Below are 22,758 nucleotides of genomic sequence, written 5' to 3'. Positions count from 1 at the left end.
TTTTCAGTTTAGCTATCTATTTTTTTCATACACAGATTAGACTCAATACACTATCTTTTACTTCATATAAATATTCTCTCTCTCCTCTCAGCATATACCACTATACCACAACCACCACAACAACACCGCCATATACCAAATATTCAACACCACCATGACACCAACATCAAAAACCCAAAAAAACCCACGTCAAAAACCCCCATCACAATCACAAAACCCACATCAAAAACTTTGTAAGAAAAATGAGCAAATCCAAATCCAAATCCAACCACCACCACAAAACCACCACCACGGCACCACCATCGAGGACCCAACAAACCCAAAGCCAACAAAATCCACTTTAGAAACCCCATCACAGCCACAAAACCCACATCAGAAACTCAATAAGATAACCAAACAAACCCAAACCCAACCACCACCACTGCACTGCCATCAAAAACCTAACAAAACCCACATAAAAAACCCCCATCACAACCACAAAACGCACATCATATAACACATATAAGTCGAAAGCCCCAACACCGCCACTCTCCGATCTCTAGACCACCACTGACAGCTGTAACCCAGCGCATCTGCTCTGATTTGCTCCAATCTGTGGGTTGATATGAGGGGGAGAGGACAGTTGAGAGGGAGAGAGAGGAATAAAATGTTATTTTTTAAATTTGGCAATGAATAGTACCACGCTACTTGTGGCGTGGTACTGTTCATTGTTAAAGTTTTTAGACTAGTTTGACGAGATTGATGCGTGGGCTTTTGTGGGTCTTTAGCTATAAATTTTCTGAAATGTTAAAATAGCCACAGTGATACAAGGGCTCATAAAATCTGTGATTAGGGTGCTCTGTTACCTGTTTTGCTGCCTCTCTCTCTCATGCGTGTGTGCCATCAGGGTTCTTATCTGAGCTTCTGGACAAATCCATTGTTTTAATACCAAACATCTTTGTTTATAATCTAAGCATGCCTAATCTAGTTCTGAATTTCTAGAGATCCCGCATCATTGTACTTGACATATTAGCAAATGGTGCCCATTAGTTGGACATAATCCTACTAAGAATAGTGTATCTAGCAATTTGGTAAAGGGTTATTCAGTCTTCTATCTTTTATTGCTTTCTTTTGTGCTTCATTCTGAGTGAAGTTGTGTTTGGATTTGAGCAGGAGAAGGAACTTGTCGAGAGGCATAATGCATGGCTTAATGATGAGTTGACAGCCAAAGTTGACAGTGTTATTGAACTGCGTAGAAAAAGTAATGATCTTGAGGATGATATGTCTGCTAAGCTTGCAGATGTAAGAATGCCTTTACAATCTATTTTTTTTCTGACTATGGGTGAAGCATCTCTCTCTTTTTTTGAATTATAATATAATTGCTTTGCCTGTTTTGAATCTGCTGTTAATGCTCTTAGGTTGAGAGGCAATTCAATGAATGTTCTAGCTCGTTACAATGGCACAAGGAAAGAGTGAGGGAGTTAGAAATGAAGCTAACATCCTTGCAGGAGGTTGTGATATGTTCTATTTGGCCTTCAAAATTGTTTTTTGATGTCACTCATTTTGTAGCAGATGCCTCAATGATATTTCTTGTTCACTTATGTAGGAATTATGTTCATCTAAAGCTGCTGCTGCAGCCAATGAAGAGCGATTATCTGCTGAACTATCAACAGTGAGTTCTATCAGAAGACTTTGCTTATTAAAACAATCAGTGGATTTATTTATTTATTTTTAAAATTTAGATTTTCATATTTATATTTCTTTGGGCTTTGCAAGAATTTGCTAATATTAATGAATAAACATTCTTATTCGTTAAAGATTTATTGCATTAAATACTTACTAAAAAAAGGTTTATAGCATTTAAATAAATATTTTGATCTGTCTGTTTGGAGAGCCTCACTTAATCCTGTCGTTCTTTGATAAGAATTAAAAGTCAACCGACGTATCTGGTTTTAAAGAAAATTTGTCTGGTTTTTGGGTTTTGGTATGGATGAACAGTATTGTTAACTGCATGACAAAAGAAGATTCTGAATGCGGTTAGGTTTAGCAGTTGGTTGAACAATGCTTTTGTTCCTTGTGATCATAATATACACTGGTTACTGTTCATGTTCCTTGGACACATATTTAAACTGTTTCGCACTTTGTGGTCTGGGAGCCTATAGTGGACACTAGCAGTGACATTTTTATTTATTATTTATGATTGCTTTAATAATTGATCATGCCTAATATGCTCATTTTGTTTGTGCATGTATACACACACACACACACATAATGTATATACATGAAGTAACTTGTTTTCCATGGAAAAAACAAGATTTAATAGTTTTTGTTATTTTAATAATATTGTGTATGTTCACGAGATGATCATTTACAGCAATTTAACTCTTCTGGAATTAGTGACGAGGTAAAGTGAGGTGCACAAAAGTTGTGAACAAAGTGCACTTCTGTATTCTCTGATCTTAATTGTTTAATCTTATTCTTATGAAAAACAGTTTGCTTATTACATACCTCAGGTCTCCAGGTTCTGTGATTGATCTACTATTTTGGTGGTCTTCAAGACATGTTTTTAATTTTGCTATTTGCCATGTACCTTGTTGTATGGCTGATCTTCAGGTGGCATAATTTATGATACCATCTCTCAAAGCATGAGGACTGCCATTTGACTTTTCTTTACCAGTAACTTTTCTTTCTTTTAATTTTTTACAACTTTCTAGGTTAATAAGCTTGTTGAACTATACAAAGAAAGTTCTGAGGAATGGTCCCTAAAGGCGGGAGAGCTTGATGGTGCTATCAAAGCTCTAGAGGTGAAATGTTCTTTGCCAGATTGTTGTTTTATAGGAACTGGCTTGTGGTGTGTTTCTCCTTTTGTATTGATTTTGAGTCTTTTTTTTCTTTTTGCTATCCTAATCAGACACAATTAAGTCAAGTTGAAAATGATTATAAAGAGAGGCTTGAAAAGGAAGTGGGTGCAAGAAACCAATTTGAAAAGGTATGCTCCTTGAATTAGCTATGTAGAACAAAAATATTTTAAATGATCAGGAAATTACTGTCATGATTCCAACCATCTCCCTTTATTTTTCAAATAATTATCGTGATTGTATATCAATATTTTCAGACTTTTTTTTCACTTGTGTAATATTTTACAAAAGATAGATGTTACTGAAGCATCTCTTTTGGATGATGTTATAATGTCTTCTTTTATAATATCGTTATTTTAATCTTGAAGCAATTGCTTCAATTGGGTGAGAAGGTTTTATATTTGAAAGTTTGATTAATTTTTAAGAATTCTTGTTCTCTCTTTGAAGTCATTGAAATTTAATCAAATATCTTATTATTTGCTTTCCTATTATTTGGTCTCTTTGATTAATGTTATTTATATGTGGACTTGAGTCCTAATTTCTTATGGACCTATGTCATTTTAAATGGTTTTTGCCACTCATAGTTATATTCTGTTTTGTTTCTTATAGGAGGCAGCAGAGCTGAAAGAAAAACTTCAGAAGTGTGAAGCTGATATTGAAAGCAGTAGAAAATCAAATGAACTGAATCTTGTTCCACTCAGCAATTTCAGTTCAGAAACGTATGCTATTTATTTAGTAGTATTTTTGCTAGTTGTCTTGTTATTTTTCTTGAAAGATGGGATGTCTTAACTCTTTACATGTTGATGCTGTTTAATAATACAATGTTGTGGGAAATGTGAATGTGATTTTCGCATTATTCCATGTGCTGCCATACGCAGTTGTAAATCCTCATCACTTCTGGTCATAATCTTTGCTAGCTTAATTTGGTGTATGGGGAATTTGCAATGTTGTTCTGAGTATATTGGTACAAAAAAAATGCTACTTTTGTTTGGACCTGATTAAATGGGAGAAGAGGAGAGGTAGGGGGGGGGGGGGTTTAAATGCAGCATCCTAATTAAAAAGCTTATTTAGAAACAACTCTCTTTGGAGCCGTTTTTTAAAAGGCAAATGCCTATGGCTTGTATGGATCTTCTGGATAATAGAATTTAGATCTGGTCATTGTCTTTAACATAATTGAGTTTGGTGAACAGTGTTAATAATTATATAATTTTGTCCTCATCTTTACATTTTGGAGGTTTGGTGAACAGTATATTTGAATAATTTAGTTCATATTGTTTTCTTGATGTGGTGAGAACATAGGATTAGTGTTGAAGAAGGATTTAAGAAGAAATTCTGCAACAAACAAGATTAAAGAAAATAAAAAGAGAATAGGATTGAAGTGGGAGCAATCAAATATCAATTTTTCAAGGCTCAATGAGTTTGTGAAATATTCTAATATGAAGTTTCATAAAGTAGATATAAATGGTTGCCTACAACGACTCAAACAGGCTATTTATAATAGCCTATAGTAATCCTAAAATCATAGCCCTTCATCTTATATATAACAATTAAATCTTAAGCATCTAATTTCATTAAAAGTCGCATGAACTTTTAAAATACTAAAGACATAATAATAAATAAAACATGACATTGAGAAATAAAAGACAATGGACTAGTGGGCCTTTTTCTTCCTTAGGCATAAATGCTACATAAGATGGTTTGTTTTACAAAGTCACTTTGATTAAATCTTTAGCAGTTGATGTTTTTTTAATTTATGCTGATGCACTTCTTGTAATTGAGTGTATTGTTTTGTTGTAGATGGATGACTTCATTTGAAACAAATGACATGGTTGAGGATAATCACATGATTGTCCCCAAGATTCCTGCAGGTGTTTCAGGAACAGCCTTGGCAGCTTCGCTTCTGCGTGATGGTTGGAGTGTGAGTTTTTAACTTTACTTACTTTACTTTTCACTTGTTTCAATTGTAAAGTAAAATTTGTTTTATTTTGATTGCATTTTTTTAGCTGGCCAAAATGTATGCCAAATATCAAGAGGCTGTTGATGCTATGAGACATGAGCAGTTGGGAAGGAAGCAATCTGAGGCCATTTTGCAGCGGGTATTCTCTTGTGCATATATTTAAGCATAATCTACTAGCTAGGATTATTCTTAATTATTTGCCTAGATTTTGAATGTTAATTTGGATGATAGTTATAATTCATGATTAGAGTTATTTTTTCCTTTTTTATTTTATTTTATTTTATTATCTTATAGTGTTATATATTAGAGTTTTTCTTCTTGAGGGCTATTAGTTTTTAATAGTTTGTGGTATATTCAAGTGCAACCTAACAATAGAATACCTATTTTGGAGGAATGGTGATGCAGGACAACTAGAACAAAACTAGCCTCATCACATGCGCTTTGTGCGTGCGATGAGGTTTTTTTTTTTTTTTTTTTTAGTGGTAGAAGCAAAAAAAAATCTATGTTTTTCATTATATATATAATTTTTATTTTGAGAATCAAATTTATATGTAGATAAATAAATTTGAAAATCAATAGGAGAGTGACCCTATTTTTTAGGCAATGTTTTAGTGGAAATTAGGGTTGTATTTTTACCGGATTGTCTTTTAGTTTTATCTCTACTTAAACATAGGGATGTATGGGTATTTTAGAAATCTAGTCCAAACAGGGGAAACCTTTTAAATAGTAGTATAGATGAAACAACAAGAAAATAAAGGGATATGACCTATGAGTTAGCACCTAAGCCTCGCTTGGAGTTAGCACCAAATGGGAAAACCACTAAAAGTCAGCACCTAGGGTAGGACTAGAGTCAGCACTAGACCACAAGTGACCAAACTAATTTTTTTTTTCATTCATCAAAATATCAACTGTCTCCTCAAGGAGTACAATATGTTGCTTATAAGGATTACTGAACCCTAGTTCTAATTAGCATAGGAAACTTTAATTTCCTTATTACAAAAATAACCTTGTTTCCAAATATTAAAATATTGATTGCCTAATAAACTACTAGGACTTAAAACATAAAAATACAATTGACTTGCAAACATAGATAATACTAAATAAAAATCTCCTTGCATCTCCCGCATCAAATGGTTATTCCATTATAGGGAACTATTTTGTATACCAAATGTACCTATTCTAGGTCCTAGTTGAATTTTGTAATATTGCTCTTATTGTTAGTTTAACCTGGATTTTCTAGTGTCATATACTACCTTATTGTCAACTGCTGTTGTCATTTTTTTATTTGAATTTGTTGTTGAATAATGCCATTTTCTCTTTGTACTACTTAAGGCTTAGTGTGGCTCATATGTTCTTTTGCAGGTCTTATATGAATTAGAGGAGAAAGCGGAAGTCATTTTGGAAGAAAGAGGTATTTGCTAACATTGAATTCATTATTGAGAAGCTTACCTTCCCCCCACCCACCCTCACCCCACCTTAACAATGTAGGTTGAATTTAGTCTATTGTTGATTATGTTCACTGCCTGCGAGTTGCATAATGTAGAAATTCTTTTCATTTTTCTTTTATAAAATTCCTCCATGATTAACGTGGTAATTCTTGGATTTTATATTTGGTTGTAATACTTGGAAGAGTGTTTGGAAGGCCAAGGTTTCTAAAAGGAAGGTGTGGATTTTGGATTGGTGCTACATGTGCAAGAGTAATGGTGAATCAGTTGATAATCTCTTCCTTCATTGTCCTTTGCTATGGATTTGTGGTCTATGGTTTTGAGTTTATTTGGAGTAACTTGGGTTATGCCGCATACTGTTTGGGGCTGCTAGGGTGTTGGCAAGGCAGGTTTGGTTGTCATCGAAATGGTTATATATGGTCAATTGTTCCTCATTGCTTAATGTGGTGTCTTTGGAGGGAGAGAAATAGTAGATGTTTTGAAGATATTGAGAGATCCATTCCAGACCTCAAGTTATTTTTTTAGAACTTTATTAGATTGGTTGTTTGTTTTGCAAAAACAATCATTCCCTTCTTTTATTGATTTCCTAGATTCTTGCAATTTTTGTATTTGATTTGTTGACCTTTTGTACACTCCCTACTAGGGTGTTTCTTTTTGTTATCAATAAAATTTATTACTTATCAAAAAAAAGTTTCTACAAGAGTGGTTTTTATTTTTTATGTTGGCATAATTGTTGGGAAAAATTCTGATGATAGAGAATCTGAAGAAGCATTGGGCTGAATGAAAAAGATAAGAGATTGAGGGCTCATAATTTGGAGATGTGATGTGTATCTTTGAGAGATGAGAATGGAACTCATTGACAGAGCTGTAGTAAGGAGCCTTTGGGGGTGCCTGTTCATGGATTGGAATTTTTTGGAAGCAGACGAGGCTTTGAGTGGCATAGCGGTACTGTGGGATAGGAGAGTTGTGGAGAAAATGGCTGTTGCCAAAGGTGAGTACTCTCTTTCTTGCAGGTTTAGATGTGTGGAAGCCTGGAAGGAAACTTTGAGTGGGTTTTTTCCGAGGTTTATAACCCCAACCAGGGGGCTGTCATAAAACTGTTGTGGGTGTGAACAATTGGTGGGATTTACCTTGGTGGTTTGGTGGGGATTTTAATGTCACTAGATTCCTGAGTGAGGGCGATGGAGAGAGGTTTACTCCGGCTATGGGGAGTTTTGTAATTCATTGCTAAACAGGGGTTGGTGGATCTACCATTATTGGGAGGAAGGTTCACTTTGTCTAGTAATCAGGAAACTCCTTCCATGTTCAGATTTGATCTGTTCATGATTACAACATATTCATGTGTACATTTCCCAGCTTAGTCCAGCATTTGATGACTCGTACGTTCTCAGACCATTCTCCTATAGAGTTAACTGCGGTAAGTCTCATCTTAAGTTTTAAAAGATGTGGTTGAAGTTGAGTAGCTTTGTGGATACAGAAAAGTAGTGGTGGGAAGCCTATCATTTTCAACTGAGTTTTATTTTATCCCAGAAGTTACGAGATATAAAGCAGGATTTAAAGCATTGGAACGAAGAAGATTTGGAGAAGGGTTAGGAAGTCTAAGTTACTTAAAGTGTTTTTAGTAACAAAACTAGATGCATGTGAAGAGTTGCAAGCACTATTTTGAGGAGCCTGTGATGAGAAATTTTTTTAGGCCTATTAGCTTAATTGGTAGCATGTATAAAATTTTAGCCAAGTTTTTGGCCAACAGGTTGAGGGGAGTATTATGGGGGATTTTTTGTCTAAATCACAAAATGCTTATAGATAGATCTTGGATTCAGTTTTGATTGTGAATGAATGTGTGTAGATAGTAGATTAAAGGATAGAGTACCAGGCATCATGTGTAAACTGGATCTAGAGAAGGCATATGACCACGTGACAATTTCTGTTACATATGCTGCGGAGTTGTGGTTCTCTAGAGTGGTGAAGGAGATGGATTTATTTTTGTATCTCTATAGTTTGATTTCCATTCTAGTGAACGAGTGTCCTAGTGGTTTCTTTCATAGTTCATGGGGGTTATGTCAAGGTGAACTACTGTCGTCGCTATTATTTGTAATTATGATGGAGGCGTTGAGTAGAATGCTTTCAAAGGCAGTTGAAGGACATTATATTCAACGGTTAACAGTGGGTGAAGGGTAGGTGAGCCGATGATTTCCCATGCATTTTTTGTAGATGACACCTTGATTTTGTGTGGGGATGATCTAGAACAAATTGACTATCTGAAATGCTTCTTGTTGTGTTTTAAAGCTGTGTTTGGATTGAAGATTAATTTAAACAAGTTAGAAATGGTCCCAATTGAAGAGGCTCCAGCCTTGCCCGCTTTGGCTAAGATCCTTGGTTTCAAGATTTGTTCATTGCCCCTTTTTCTTATGTTGGTATAGGTTATATGTTGGGAAAAACTCCAATAAAATATTTGGGTTTACCCTTATGGACCAGATATAAGTCCAAAGCCATTTTGGATCAGATCTTGGAGAAGATGGAATAGAGGTTAGCAGGCTGGAAGAAGTTATATTTTTAAAGAGTGGCTGAGTAACTCTGGTTAAGAGTATGCTCTTTACTCTTCACACAAATTTCCTTTCCCTGCTTCCTGTACTAGTTAGTATTGCTCATTGTTTCGAGAAGTTGCAACAGGATTTTTTGTGGGGTGGTCTTGGTGAGGAAAGTTAGATTCATTCAGTCAATTGGAAGACGGTTAATGAGCTGATTTGTGTTGGTGGTTTGGGTATCAGAGCCTTTAGTCCTTTCAAGCCATGCATTGTTGGGGAGTGGTTTTGGTGTTATGTGATGGAGACTTATACTTTATGGAGTAAAAAAATTGCAATGAAATATGGGTATGAGGTGGGTAATTGGGTTACAGGGGTGCTTAAAGAACCGTAAGGTGTGTCTCTTTGGAAGCATATTTGTAATGGGTGGGGGAGCTTCATTAGTTTTGTTATGTTTGAGGTGGGCACTGGTAATCATGTTCATTTTTTTGGAGGGATTTATGGTGTGGGTAGGTGGTACTTTTGGAAGCCTTTCCACCTCTATTTTGTATAGCCTGCAACAAAGAGGCTTTTGGTGGTGGACTATCTAAGTTGGCATAATGGTGTCCATCATTGGGAAGTTTTGTTCACTAGAGATCTAAATGATGAGGCTCTTACAGTATTTTTTTGTTCTTATCTATTCTGTCAAAATTAATAGGGATGGTGAAGATCATATGCAATGGATCCCAAATTGGGGTGGCAGTTTTGAGGTTTAGTCCTATCAGGTTCTCACTATGAGTTGAGCACTTTTCTTCCATGGAGTACGTGGAAGGTTAAGGTTCCAACTAAGGTTGCCTTTTTCACATGGGCAGTAGCTGAAGAGAAAATCCTCACCATGGACAATCTTCGAAAATGCAATTTTGTGTTGTTTACTGGTGTTGTTTGTGTCAGATCAATGCGAGTCTTTCAGACCATCTACTACTTCACTGTGTGTGTGCCTATGATATATGGTCTATGGTATTTTGTTTGTTTGGGATTTAGTGAGTAATTCCAGATAGAGTGGTGGATTTGTTGGCATGCTGATATGGAGTTTTGGGAGACATCTCTATATTGATGGATGGAAGGCAGCTCCCCCCTCCGTTATGTGGACCATTTGAGGGAGTGGAACAAACACACTTTTGAAGGGGTTGAAATGTCATCTTTGGTTATGAAATTATTCTTGCTTTGTTATCTTTACGACTGGATGGATTCTTTCAGTAGTCACTCTTTTTTCCACACTGGAGGAGTTCCTTGACTTGCATACATTTTGATTTTTTTTTTTTGGGTAGCTTCCCCTGTATACTGCTTGTGTGTATCTTATTACTGCTATTCCTTCTTAAAATTTGTTCTTCTATTTATCTTTTTTAGTTTTAGATGATAGCTTTTCATGTATCTCTTGTGTGCATCCTGTGTTGTGTATCCTTCAATGAAATTACTTATCAAAAGACTTAAGTAATTGACATTTATGCAGTGGAACACGAGAGAATGGCAGAGGCATACTCTATGATCAACCAAAGACTACAAAATTCACTGTCTGAACAGGCCAACTTAGAGAAAACCATCCAAGAATTGAAGGTTTGTGAGATGTTCAGCAAAATTATTGGCCCTAATTATATCTTTCATTGGTTTTTCTGACCTTTTAAATTTTTAGGCTGACTTGAGGAGGCATGAACGTGACTATAATCTTGCTCAGAAAGAGATTTTTGACCTCCAGAAACAGGTAAAAGTAGCATTCTCGGTTCTGATGATTGATTATTTTACTTAATATGGTTTCATTGTTCTGTCTTATCTCCATTGTTGATTATACTTGCTATAAATGTTAGCATTTAGTTAATATTAATGAGTTCTTTCTTCTTCTTTCTTCTTCTTCCTTCTTTTTTTTTTTTTTTTTTTTGCATTAAGTTATATGAAAAGTATACAGTTATATCCTTCTCTATTGCTTTGTTGTCTTCTTTCTATATCCTTCCTTCAATTGCCTTATTAATTACCCTACGTCTATGCTTTAATAAAATGAACCTGGTTTTGATATGTTTATCTTCATTATACTATAAGTATCATAACTAAAACCCAACCTCAAACAACCACCCCCCCCCCCCCCCCGCGGAAACTTCTTTAACTACAACTGAACAGCCTGATCTAGTGAAATTTTTTTCAAACATGCATCCAGGCATACTGGAGCTTTTGACTTGTCTTGCACTAACAGAGTCTTTAGAAGTGCCTGTTACATTGTATTGCAGTTGGATGAGCTGTAGCTCTTATAATATGTTCTATATTTACTAACAATATGACATAATTTTCTGTAAATTTTTTTGGGTAAGTTACACTCATACTCAGTGGGTCTGGAACACATAACCTCAACTTCCATCCCATTATAACAGGAGAATGAAGTGCCAATTGAGCAATATTTCATTGTCATTTTCTGTTGACAGTGCATTTAATAGTAGTATTCTGTGCAAGCGTACAATTCTAATGTTGTTGGATGATAATTTTTTAGGTGACTGTTCTGCTTAAAGAATGCCGAGATATACAACTTCGTTGTGGATCTACAGGGCTTGATGGTCTTGATGATGTTACAACTGCTGTTGGTGGGACAAATTTGGAGTCTGATACTGAAAAAGTCATTTCAGAACGCCTTGTGAGTTTTTTGCTTGTTCTTTCTTTAGCATTACTTCTTACACCTGTGTGCTTTTCCTTGGTGTAGAAGTAATAATTGACATATATTTTAACTGTGTTTTTGAATATAAACGTAAACAGTTGACATTTAAGGACATAAATGGATTAGTTGAGCAGAATGTCCAACTAAGGAGTCTCGTTCGCAGTCTTTCTGATCAGGCTCAAAGTAGAGAGATGGAGTTCAAGGTTGGTTCGAAAAACTTCTTGTCTATGTAGTGCCTTGCTTGTTTGGCAAAATTGTACTTTTGCACTTGAAAATCTATTTCATACTTTGCTGTGTGCTAATTGCAGGAAACATTTGAAATGGAGCTCAAAAAGCATACTGATGAAGCCGCATCTAAGGTTGCTGCTGTGTTACAAAGAGCTGAAGACCAAGGGCGCATGATTGAATCCCTTCACACCTCTGTATGCTTTTATTACTACCCGACTTTTATTTTGCTGCTTGCCTGCTATTTATTAATGCAACTCTATTGCTGCTGCTGCTATTACTCCTACTGTTGTGACAAGCTGCTAGTGATATAACTTTTTTAATTTATATCTTACATCCCATTTTCTTCGTAGGTTGCAATGTACAAAAGGTTATATGAGGAGGAGCATAAACTTCAATCATCTCTGCCCCATTCTGCAGAGCTCGGTCCAGGTCTCTGCTTTTGTTCTCCCTCCTTCCTCTCTCTCTCTCTCTCTCTCTCTCTCTCTCACATGACTGTTAATCATTGTCTCTTTTACTATCAAACAAAGTTTCTAAGCCTACATTTATGCATTATTAATCACAAAGGTGTTCCAAGTTTGTTTTGAAGTGAAACCTGGTGGAGGTTATTGGTATAAACTGTTTTTTTTTTTCTTTCCCCTTTAACTTTTTATTTGGCGTCTTATTTATGGGTTTTGGAAGCCATTTCTATGGTGCATTAATCCTGGTTATTAAAAGAAAAAAGAAAAAAAGAAGAGGAATAGTTACTCATGGTTGAATGTTTTTTTTTTTTGATAAGTAACATAAAAATTTTATTGAAAGCACACAGCCCCGTACATAGGAAATGTACAAAAGAGGCAAAAACATCAAGAAACCAAAGTACAAAGATCAAGCAACCCCGGAAGGGAAATACAAGAAAAAGATGGTAAAACCAAACACCATTCGAGAAGAGTAAAAAAGAAAAAATACTTAAACTCAAGAATGGACAGTTCGCGGTCCTCAAAGCTTCTCGAATTCCGTTCCCGCCAGATACCCCACATCAAACATTGCGGCACAATCCTCCAAATAGCTATATTACGATGTCGCTTAAAATTGCATGACCAACAATCCAACAAATCCACTACCCTTAGCGGCATCACCCAACAAATACCAAACAAGCAGAAGATCATACTCCACATCTCATAAGCAAAAGGCAGTGAAGGAGGAGATGATCTACAAATTCCTTGCACCCTTTGTACATAAAACACCACTCAAGAACAACAAAGTGTCTCTTCCGAAGATTATCTATAGTTAAAATCTTGCCTAAAGCCGCAGTCCAAGTGAAAAAAACTATCCGAGGAGGAACCTTCGATTGTCACACCATTTTCCAAGGGAAGAGAATGACAGTAGAAGGGGATAGAGAATGATAATACCCACTCACCTTGAAACCTTGACTGTAGGCTGGCTTCTAACAAAAGTTTGTTAGCACCAACACCCCGCACCTTTGTGGAATAGATCAAGACCATAAATGAATCCAAAGATAGCGACTCTTGATCGTTCACTAAGCGACGAAATTAAATGTCCCAAGAAACTCTCTCATTTGTGTAGCAGCACATAACCTCAGAGACCGAAGCCTCCCTTGTCCTACTAATATTATATAAATCTGGAAATGCCTCCTTAAGAGGACGATCCCTACACCACACATCATCCTAAAACTTCACACAAGTTCCATCACCCACATTATACTGAAAGAACTTGGAAAAATTCAACCAGCCACTTCTAATGAACTTCCATAAACAAACACCATATGCCCCCAACACAGAATTTGTGCACCAACCACTCCACTCATTTCCATACTCTGCCCCAATGACCCTTTTGCAAAGGGCATCATTCTCCAAACCATAACGCCACAACCATTTGGCTAATAAGGCAGAATTAAACCTTCTCAAGCACCGAATGCCTAATCCTCTATTCTTCACTGGCCTACAAACCTTAGACCAATTTACTAAATGAATTTTACGATCATCCCCAATACCAGTCCAAAGAAAATCTCATTGTAATTTTTCGATCCTCTTAGCCACCTTAACTAGAATAGGGAGAAGAGAAAGGAAATACGTAGGTAATGTAGAAAAAGTGCTCTTAATTAGGGTAACTTTACCCCCCTTGGATAAATATAACATCTTCCAACCAGCTAGTCTTCGCTCCATCTTCTCCAAAATAGAATTCCAAATTGTCTTATCTTTAAAAGTAGCACCCAACGGAAGACCTAAATATTTCAGCGGAAAGGTAGACTCCCTACAGCCCAAAATTTCCACTAACTCATGAAGATTAGGCACCTCCTCAACTGGAACCAATTTAGACTTTCTTAAATTAATCCTTAGCCTTGACCTCTCCTCAAATCTAGAGAGAATGCCACGCAGAGTTGTAATATGAGTGCTGTTGGCATCACAGAAAACAAGAGTATCATCCGCGAACAATAAATGAGACATTGTCATCAAGGAACCAGCTGCATTCCCAACTGTGAAACCCGAAAATTGACTAGCGGCAGTAGCCGCATCCAACATATGGCTCAAGGCCTCCATGAAAATATCAAAGAGAAATGGGGATAAAGGATCACCTTGCCGAAGTCCTCTAGAACTCCCAAACATGTCAGATGGACAACCATTGATCAAAATGGAGAATTTAACAGTTGAGATACAACACCTTATCCACTTTCTCCATTTTTTGGAAAATCCATACTGTTGTAACAAAAAAATGAGAAACTCCCAATTCACATGGCCGTACGCTTTCTCGATGTCCAGCTTGCATAACACCCTCGGAACCCCAGCCTTCAATCGACTGTCTAGACACTCAGAAGCAATAAGGACAGAATCTAAAATCTGACGACCTTTCACAAAGGCATTTTGAGATTCTGAAATAAGACCGTGAACCATCCTTCGCATATGATTGGCTAACACCTTAGCGATAATCTTGTACAACCCACCCACCAAACTAATAGGCCGAAAGTCTTGGACATCCACAACGTCAAATTTCTTTGGAATGAGAACAACAAAAGTAACATTAAGGCTCTTTTCAAACACAGCGTGGGCATGAAAAACATGAAACACATTCATAATATCAGTTTTCACCGTGCTCCAATATGACTGAAAAAATGCCATTGTAAAACCATTCGGACCTAGCGCTTTATCACCTTTGAAGTCATGGACCACTCCAAATACTTCATCCTCGTCAAAAGGTTTGTCCAACAAAGTGGCATCTTTCTCAAAAATTCTAGAAAAAACAACCTCATCCAAATGAGGTCGGTGAACCTCATTCTTCGAGTATAATTGCCTGTAGAACTGAGTAATACACCCCTCAATGATCCCCTAATCCGTAGATAACTCTCCATCCACCATAAGCCTATTGATAGTATTGCATTTTCTATGAGAATTTGCAATACGATGAAAGAATTTTGAGTTCCTTTCTCCCTCTTTAAGAAATAAAGCCCTAGATTTCTGCCACCAGTAGTTCTCTTCCAACAAAGTTGATTCTTCTAACTCTCCTCGAATTCGATCCTTTTCCCTCCTTTCCTCCGTTGTAAGTGTAGAGAGGGAAAATTCCCGACCTATCACAAGCTGACACATCATACTACCAAGTCCACAAAATACAACCAATTACAAAGCGCCACGTATTGCTGCTAGGTTTTGCCATCGCTATTCAGAAACCAATAGAAATTTGCCAAGTGTCATTGAAATAAAGGCATGAAACTGCATCAGCAGGTGTAAGCAATGACACAAGTGCCTCCGCACGTGTAAGCGTGACACAAGCACTCGCACATGTAAGCGATGACACAAAGTGCCCTCGCACGTGTAAGCAGTGACACAAGCACTCGCACATGTAAGCGATGACAATGTGCAGCCTCGCACGTGTAAGCAAAGTGACACAAGCACTCAAGACGTGTAAGCGATGACATAAGCGGACCAATCAAACTCCGCCACGTGTCGCTCACCTACCCCTAAACTCCTATAAATAGAAGCCTTCCTAAGACATTTAGGAGGAGATGACGAGAGACAAATACAGACAGACGGAGACGAAGGAAGAAGACATTCGAGTTCGAAATCCGGAAGCTCACGAATCAAACCCCGAAGCCTTCAAGAACTTCAAGAACTTCAACCTCGAATGCAAACAACATTCGAAGCAAAATCATCCAAACTATTCGTCCAGATCTCAAAGTCCACTGGAATCAAGCTCAAAAGCCTCCAGAAACCTCAACAAACCACAAATTAGTGAAGCTCTACAGATTCAAGCCTCCAAAGCCCCGAAGAACTTCCACCACAAACCTTCAAATACGAAGAACAATCAAAGAGGAATCATCCAAATCATATTCCTAAATCTCAAAGTTCACTGGAATCAAGCTCAAAAGCCTCCAGAAACCTCAACAAACCATAAATCAACGAAGCTCTACAGATTCAAGCCTCCAAAGCCCCGAAGAACTTCCACCACAAACCTTCAAACACGAAGAACACACGAAGAACACGAAGAACACACGAAGAACGCGAAGGACACGAAGAACAAAGAATTTCTAACAAGCTCATAGCCAGAGATTCATTGTAATTCCGTTTCAAAGATCTTCGATCTATTCCTCAGCCAAATTGAAGAATATCTTATGTTCAAATCAAAATCACATTACCACAATTCCAATCAATAAATCTTTCAAGGAGATCGAATCGTAGGATCACTCTTTTGTAATTACGTAGAATTGTACCACACATTTATCAATACAAATTCGTATTTGTGAAACTATTTTACTTGTTTGATTTATTTCGAACTAAGAAATTTAGTCGTCTACAAATTCTGCACGACTATGGGACCTCTCGCCTCTCATCTCATTCTCCTTCAAAGAAAAAAAAATCTTCATCATCTTGCTACCACCTTCAATGGCCTCTAGCAAGAACATTCAAGCTTCAACAATAGCTACTACAATTAAACTTGGTACGGCTACCAATTAACAAACACATTGGAGCAATCAATTGTAGCCAACCTAAAGCTCACAATAAGCTTCAATCTCAATCAACCAAGGAAGCCAAGGTCCAGACAATCATCTCCTTAGACCCTCTTAAAAGAAACAAGGTCATCAACAAGGACATCTCCATCTTGGAACACCTCAAGTATGGGGGCAAATCCCCTTCTTCCTCCACAAGAAGCTGGTCGCACGATTTCTCTCTCATCAAAGGGAACCCAAAAGATGAGATTTCACGTGCTCACTTCAAATCACTTCCTTCTCCATCATCTGTGGAAGTTGTGTCAGTCATGATGACTAACACCTCTACCATAGAAGAAAAGATTGCTGAAATGGAACAAAGGGCCGTCCTTCTCACAAAAGCACTTGAAGATAAGGACCTCCAAATTGCAACTTTAATGAACAAACTCGAAGTACAAAATCTTGGTGAATCAAGCCATGGTCATAAATTCGCATCTGCAAAGGATGATGAAGGGAAAGAAATTGAAAACACTCCCCGACAAGAACAATCCACCTCAATGGCCTCGATATCTGTCCAACAACTGCAGGACATGATAACGAACACCATACGAGCACAATATGGAGGTTCTTCCACACATTCTCTCATGTATTCAAAACCTTATACGAAGCGCATTGACAACATGAGAATGCCAAATGGGTATCAACCCCCCAAGTTCTTGCAATTCGATGGCAAGGGAAACCCTAAGCAACACATTGCTCACTTTGTAGAAACCCGTGAGAACGCAGTGGACTCAAGAAGGCCTCTTTGTAAAGCGCTTGTTCGTTCACCGAAAGGAAACGCCTTTGATTGGTATACGTACTTAGAACCCGAGTCGATTGATAGTTGGGATCAGCTTGAAAGGGAGTTCCTTAACCGGTTTTACAAAGACGCGCCGCACGGTAAGCATGATGGAGCTTACCAATACTAAGCAAATGGAAAGATGAACCCGTTGTTGACTACATCGCCGGTGGCGTTCTTTGAGTTTAGATTGTAAGGATAGACTATCCGAAATATCCGTCGTAGAAATGTGCATCCAAGGCATGCATCGGGGGACTTCTGTACATCCTACAAGGGGTAAAACCCCGAACATTCGAAGAATTGGCAACTCGTGCGCATGACATGGAATTGAGTATCTCTTGCCACGAAAATATGAAACCTCCCGTACCTGAGGAAAGCAGAAAGGAAGTAAAGATGAATGACAGGAATGCAAAAGGCAATCTCAAAGACCCAATAACTGTTAACACTGCCATAATTAAGGTTTCAAGGAGAGAAGCAAAGGCAAATGAAAAACAACTTGAAAGATGGCAAAAGAACGAAGTGCGTCGTCTGACCTTTAAGGAACGTGAGCAAAAAGCATATCCGTTCCCCGATGAAGATGTGCCAAACATCTTAGAACAACTATTGCAATTGGAGCTTGTTGAATTGCCAGAATGCAAGCGACCAGAAGACATAGGGAAAGTTGATGACCCTAACTACTGCAAATATCATCGCATCATTGGCCACCCAATTCAAAAATGCTTCGTCTTCAAAGAAAAAATCATGAAGCTAGCCAAAGAAAACAAGATTGATCTAGACCTTGATGAAGTTGTTGGGTCAAACTATGTGACCGTTGCTTGTGATGTACTGCCAACTCTCAAGCAGGGGGCAAACACCAATAAGGCTTACAAATTGATTGACAATGATGGCATAAGGATCGGCCCCATCAATGGGAAGTTCCTCAAACGCTTCTATGCTTGAAACTCAAGAATCGCTCCTCAGTAAGAGCTTAAACTACCCACTGCAGCACTACAAGGGTACATGATGTTTTCCCATTACCTTTGAAAGTGCACAAATAAGGAGAAATTAATCCCACTCTATGTCACCATTTGTGAGTGTGGCGTAGTGGTTGGATGCCCATGTCACCCTTGAGGCCAAGGTCTCGGGTTCGATTAGAGGTGATACCCACTATTGCACAATTGGTACCCATGAAATGCCGTGGGGTGTAGGGCGAGGATTACACACGTGAGCCCTCCCTTTTTGTAAAAAAAAAAAAAGAAACAAAAAAAAAAGAAACAAAAAAAAAACAAAAACAAAACAAAAGAAAAAAAAAATGATAAAAAAACAAAACAAAAGAAAAAAAATCATCGAAAACAAAGCAAAAGAAAAACAAAAAAAAAATCATAAAAAAAAAAATTTGGTTGAACTAAATGACTTGATCCCTCTCCAGGGTACGTAGGCAGCTTAGTACTTTTCACTAAGTTCGGTCACATAAAAAGAAGAAGGACTGCCAGTTTAGCTTGAAGAGTTTGTCCAAAGGTCGTCAACATGCTTTCAAGAACCCTTTGATTGACAAGGCGTCGCTTAAGATCAATCAATTGCTCACTATATGATGTTCAAAGATCATTGTGGTAGAAAGTGATAGCTGCAAAGAATTGGTGTTACGTAGCTTTCCTTGAAATAATGATAACTTGATTCTCGGTTGTGGAGTAAAATAAAATCTTCAACCTCTGTTGCAAGGAATGGAGTCTGCATGGCATTGCTCATCTTTTGTGGACATATTCCCACATCTCTGAAGTATACTTTGCATCACTTATCTCCTAGGGGCATCTTTTTTGTACCTTTCAAGTCTAGGCTATATTGTCTCTCTTCTAGGATGTGCCCCTTCACAACTCTGAAATTTGAACCATATCATCTCCCTTCTGAGTGGTGTTGCTTCACATCATGTCTCTAAAATCTGGACAACGTCACCTTCCTCCAACATCTGAAGTTGATGTTGCATCATCTCTCCTCTAAGGGCATGTTCGTGCAATGTCAAAATCATGGCGGCATTCTTCTCACATCTTCAAGGTTTTATTGGCATCTCTTTGCATCCTCAAAGTCTTGATGGGAGCTTCTTGAAACTTCAAGTTTCATTATAAAGGCCAATATTAGTATAGCTTCTGTGCAAATGGAGTGTTGACACGACTTCATGGCAAAAATGAATGTTGGCATAACTTCTGTGCAAATGAAATGTTGACGTAGCTTCATGGCAAAGATGAATGTTGGCATAGCTTCTGTGCAAATGAAGTGTTGACGTAGCTTCATGGCAAAAATGAATGTTGGCATAGCTTCTGTGCAAATGAAGTGTTGACGTAGTTTCATGGCAAAGATGAATGTTGGCATAGCTTCTGTGCAAATGAAGTGTTAACGTAGCTTCATGGCAAAAATGAATGTTGGCATAGCTTCTGTGCAAATGAAGTGTTGACGTAGTTTCATGACAAAAATGGATGTCGGCACGACTTCAATATAGATGAACTATTGGCCCAGCTTCGATACAAATGAAGTGTTGACGTAGCTTCATGGCAAAGATGAATGTTGGCATGGCTTCTGTGCAAATGAAGTGTTGACGTAGCTTTATGGGCGATAGCATTATTGTCTAGCTGAATATCCTCATGGAAACGTCGTTGCAAAGACGAATATCACTAAAAGATTGTTGATGCAAGAAAAGAATGTAACAACATGAAGGCATACGCTCTTGCAACGTTGCTATCAATGAAATACAAAGTCACCAAATGAAGGCAAACACTTCTATGAGAACGTCAGCGTGAAGTTTGATATCAAAACCCAAAGATCAAGGAAACTGAGCTGCAAAACAAAAACAAGCAACAACAAAAAAAGCGAAGTCAGAAGAAAATCTCATTGCATGGCTAAACAAAGGATAAAAGAAAAAGAAAAAAAAAATCTTAAAAGCTGGAGAAGAAGACTGAAGGCTGGTTCTTGCCCGATCTTCGAATCCTTGAAATAAAGCATCATGATTCCCTCGAAAAAAAAAAAAAAAAAAAAAAAAAAAAAGTGAAAATTTTAATAATAATAACAAATAAATAAATGAATTTAAAATAATAATAATAATAATAATAATAAAATAAAATCTCTACACTTTTATTCAAGATTACACTTTGAATAAATGTATGCATGCCCGTAGGGCTTTATATAGAAAATTTCGGGATAAACAGACAAGAAAAAAGGAGGAGAAGTAACAAAGTTCAACAATCAAAGCTTCCCTTCCGTAATTTTCAAATCTCCCGTCGTAGCAAACCCACCATAATGTCTTCATCCCGTCGTGCGCCCACCATAATGTCTTCATCCCGTCGTGGCGCCACCGTAATTCGCATCATGTCCGTGCGGCCACCGCAAAATTAGACCAAAGAAAAAGCCATAAGTCCAACAAAGACCCACGACTTTCTCGACCAAATTTGTGAAAATCCAGACTTTATTTCACAAAACCGATACCACCATTAGAGCTATCGGCCTTCGATCTACAAAACCCGAAATTTTTAGGTCCAAACGATGAGCCACGCGCCACCACGCGCCACCACGCGCTCGCGATGACCACCGGTTTAGTCCATCAAACCGTGCAAATCCGTGCACAATTTCACAAAACGTACCACATAGCGCCTTCTACGGCCTAAAAGCTACAAGATGTGAAAATTCCCAAGCCCAAACGATGGGCCACGCTCCGCCACGCGCCGCCGTAATGTCCGGCGATCCCGGGGCCAGTGCACGCGCTCCCACGCGCCGCAAGAAGGTTCCACGCGCTCCCACGCGCCGGTGATTTCTCACGCGCGTGCACGCGCCACGCGTGACACGGCTCCAGGCCGATGACGTCACGGATGACGTCATCCTCCTCGGCCCGTCCAACCCGCTTAGACCCGGTTCGACCCGACCCGGATCCGACCGCCCCGAAAAAAAAAAAAAAAAAAAAAAAAAAAAAAAAAAAAAACTTGGCAAATTAAGTATTTAACTTGGACTTTGACCAAAAAGTCAAAATTTTCAAAACAAACCCGTCCTACTCAATTTTTCGCGTACTTTCCAATTTTGGGGTCCGTTTATTCAACCGAGACTCGAAAATTGCACAACGCCTAGTTTCTAAAAAAAATTGACTTTTGCACAAATTTTGACCAAAAGTCAAAATTTTTAAGATTGAGCTCTCTGGTTCAATCTTTCGTGTACTTTCCGATGTTTGGGTCTATTTATTCATTTGAGAATCCAAAATTGCTCAAATACCGTGATTCTACAAACCTATTGGCTTTGATGTAAACTTTGACCAAAGATCAAGATGTTCAAGCAAAACTTGTCCTATCGTGTTTTCGCAAAGATTTTGATTTTGAAATCTAGGTATTTGTTTTGGACTCAAAAACTACATCCGCTTCTCCAAAGTACTAGCGGTGTCCAAAATTTAAGCTCTCAAGATCATAATTGAGACCCATCCATTTGGTCTCGGATTCCCTCAAAATTATCCTCCAGTACTTGATCAAGGCTCCCCTTTCAAAAGCGTACGAACTCTCACAAGTATGTCTCAAAATTGAAATTACATCGGGTCACTACTTCCACTATTATTTTCGTCATTGCCTACCGGTCTTCAACCTAACGTTCCCATTCTAGCGCCTACCATTCTCATCCGCCGTTCCCATTCGGCGCCTACCATTCTCGTCCACCATTCCCACCGAGAAGTCTCATCCGCCATTCTTAAACCACCCAAATACCATTCTTCATCTCTTCACTATAAATAGGAGGGCAGATCCGTTAAATCCATCAAGAAAAAAAAACACATACACCGAGTCATGAAATGAAGATTTGCTTCTTTCAAATTTTCAAATCCTCCTTCTCACAACAGTTCTCACTATGGTCTCGTCATTCTCAATACCGAGCAACCAAGATCACTTCATGATCAGCTTTGAAATCAACCCCTTCATGGTTCAAGAGTAACCCTTCTCACAACATCATCACCGTTTTAGGATTCAAACAAATTTTGTTTCCTCACATAATGACCACGTTTGTTCATAGAGTTATTCATAACAAGGTCGGCATCGTTGTTCCATGCTTTCTTGGATTTGGTTCACTAGGAAATCCAAGTCCAAACAGAGACACCCGTTCTCGAGACCCGAGCTTCCATAGTCTCTCTTCAACCGTTTGGTCTCCCAATAGAAGCGGTGGTTCGAACAAATGAAGAACTTGGCTGGTTTCTAAAACCAGATCACAAGTTAGCTCCATCTTTCATTTGTTATGCTTTCCCAATAAAGTTGCATCAAGTGAAGATGGTAAGAAGTGTTGGGGTATCCTACAAATTGTCTCCCATCCAACACTTGTGATGACCTCCAAGGTACCACTCATCGTAAATTAGC

The 22,758-nt window shown here is 38.0% G+C and overlaps 1 protein-coding gene across 2 annotated transcripts in view; it reads left to right on the top strand.

Moving 5' to 3' along the window:
* The window catches only part of LOC142617482 (nuclear-pore anchor), a 56,194-nt gene that overhangs the window by 3,355 nt on the left and 30,081 nt on the right, over positions 1-22,758 (top strand). For both annotated transcript variants that reach the window (XM_075790366.1, XM_075790365.1), the window contains exons 4-18: positions 1,153-1,281; positions 1,398-1,490; positions 1,586-1,651; positions 2,694-2,783; positions 2,891-2,968; positions 3,447-3,556; positions 4,635-4,755; positions 4,841-4,933; positions 6,157-6,205; positions 10,251-10,354; positions 10,431-10,499; positions 11,274-11,414; positions 11,534-11,638; positions 11,744-11,857; positions 12,014-12,092. In XM_075790366.1, coding sequence (XP_075646481.1) covers positions 1,153-1,281; positions 1,398-1,490; positions 1,586-1,651; positions 2,694-2,783; positions 2,891-2,968; positions 3,447-3,556; positions 4,635-4,755; positions 4,841-4,933; positions 6,157-6,205; positions 10,251-10,354; positions 10,431-10,499; positions 11,274-11,414; positions 11,534-11,638; positions 11,744-11,857; positions 12,014-12,092 — 1,441 coding nt within the window. The remainder of the gene's footprint in view (positions 1-1,152; positions 1,282-1,397; positions 1,491-1,585; positions 1,652-2,693; positions 2,784-2,890; positions 2,969-3,446; positions 3,557-4,634; positions 4,756-4,840; positions 4,934-6,156; positions 6,206-10,250; positions 10,355-10,430; positions 10,500-11,273; positions 11,415-11,533; positions 11,639-11,743; positions 11,858-12,013; positions 12,093-22,758) is intronic.

The sequence above is a fragment of the Castanea sativa genome, chromosome 11 (assembly GCF_040712315.1).
Source record: "Castanea sativa cultivar Marrone di Chiusa Pesio chromosome 11, ASM4071231v1".
NCBI classification, from domain to species: domain Eukaryota; kingdom Viridiplantae; phylum Streptophyta; class Magnoliopsida; order Fagales; family Fagaceae; genus Castanea; species Castanea sativa.
This window is presented reverse-complemented; position numbering and strand designations above follow the sequence as displayed.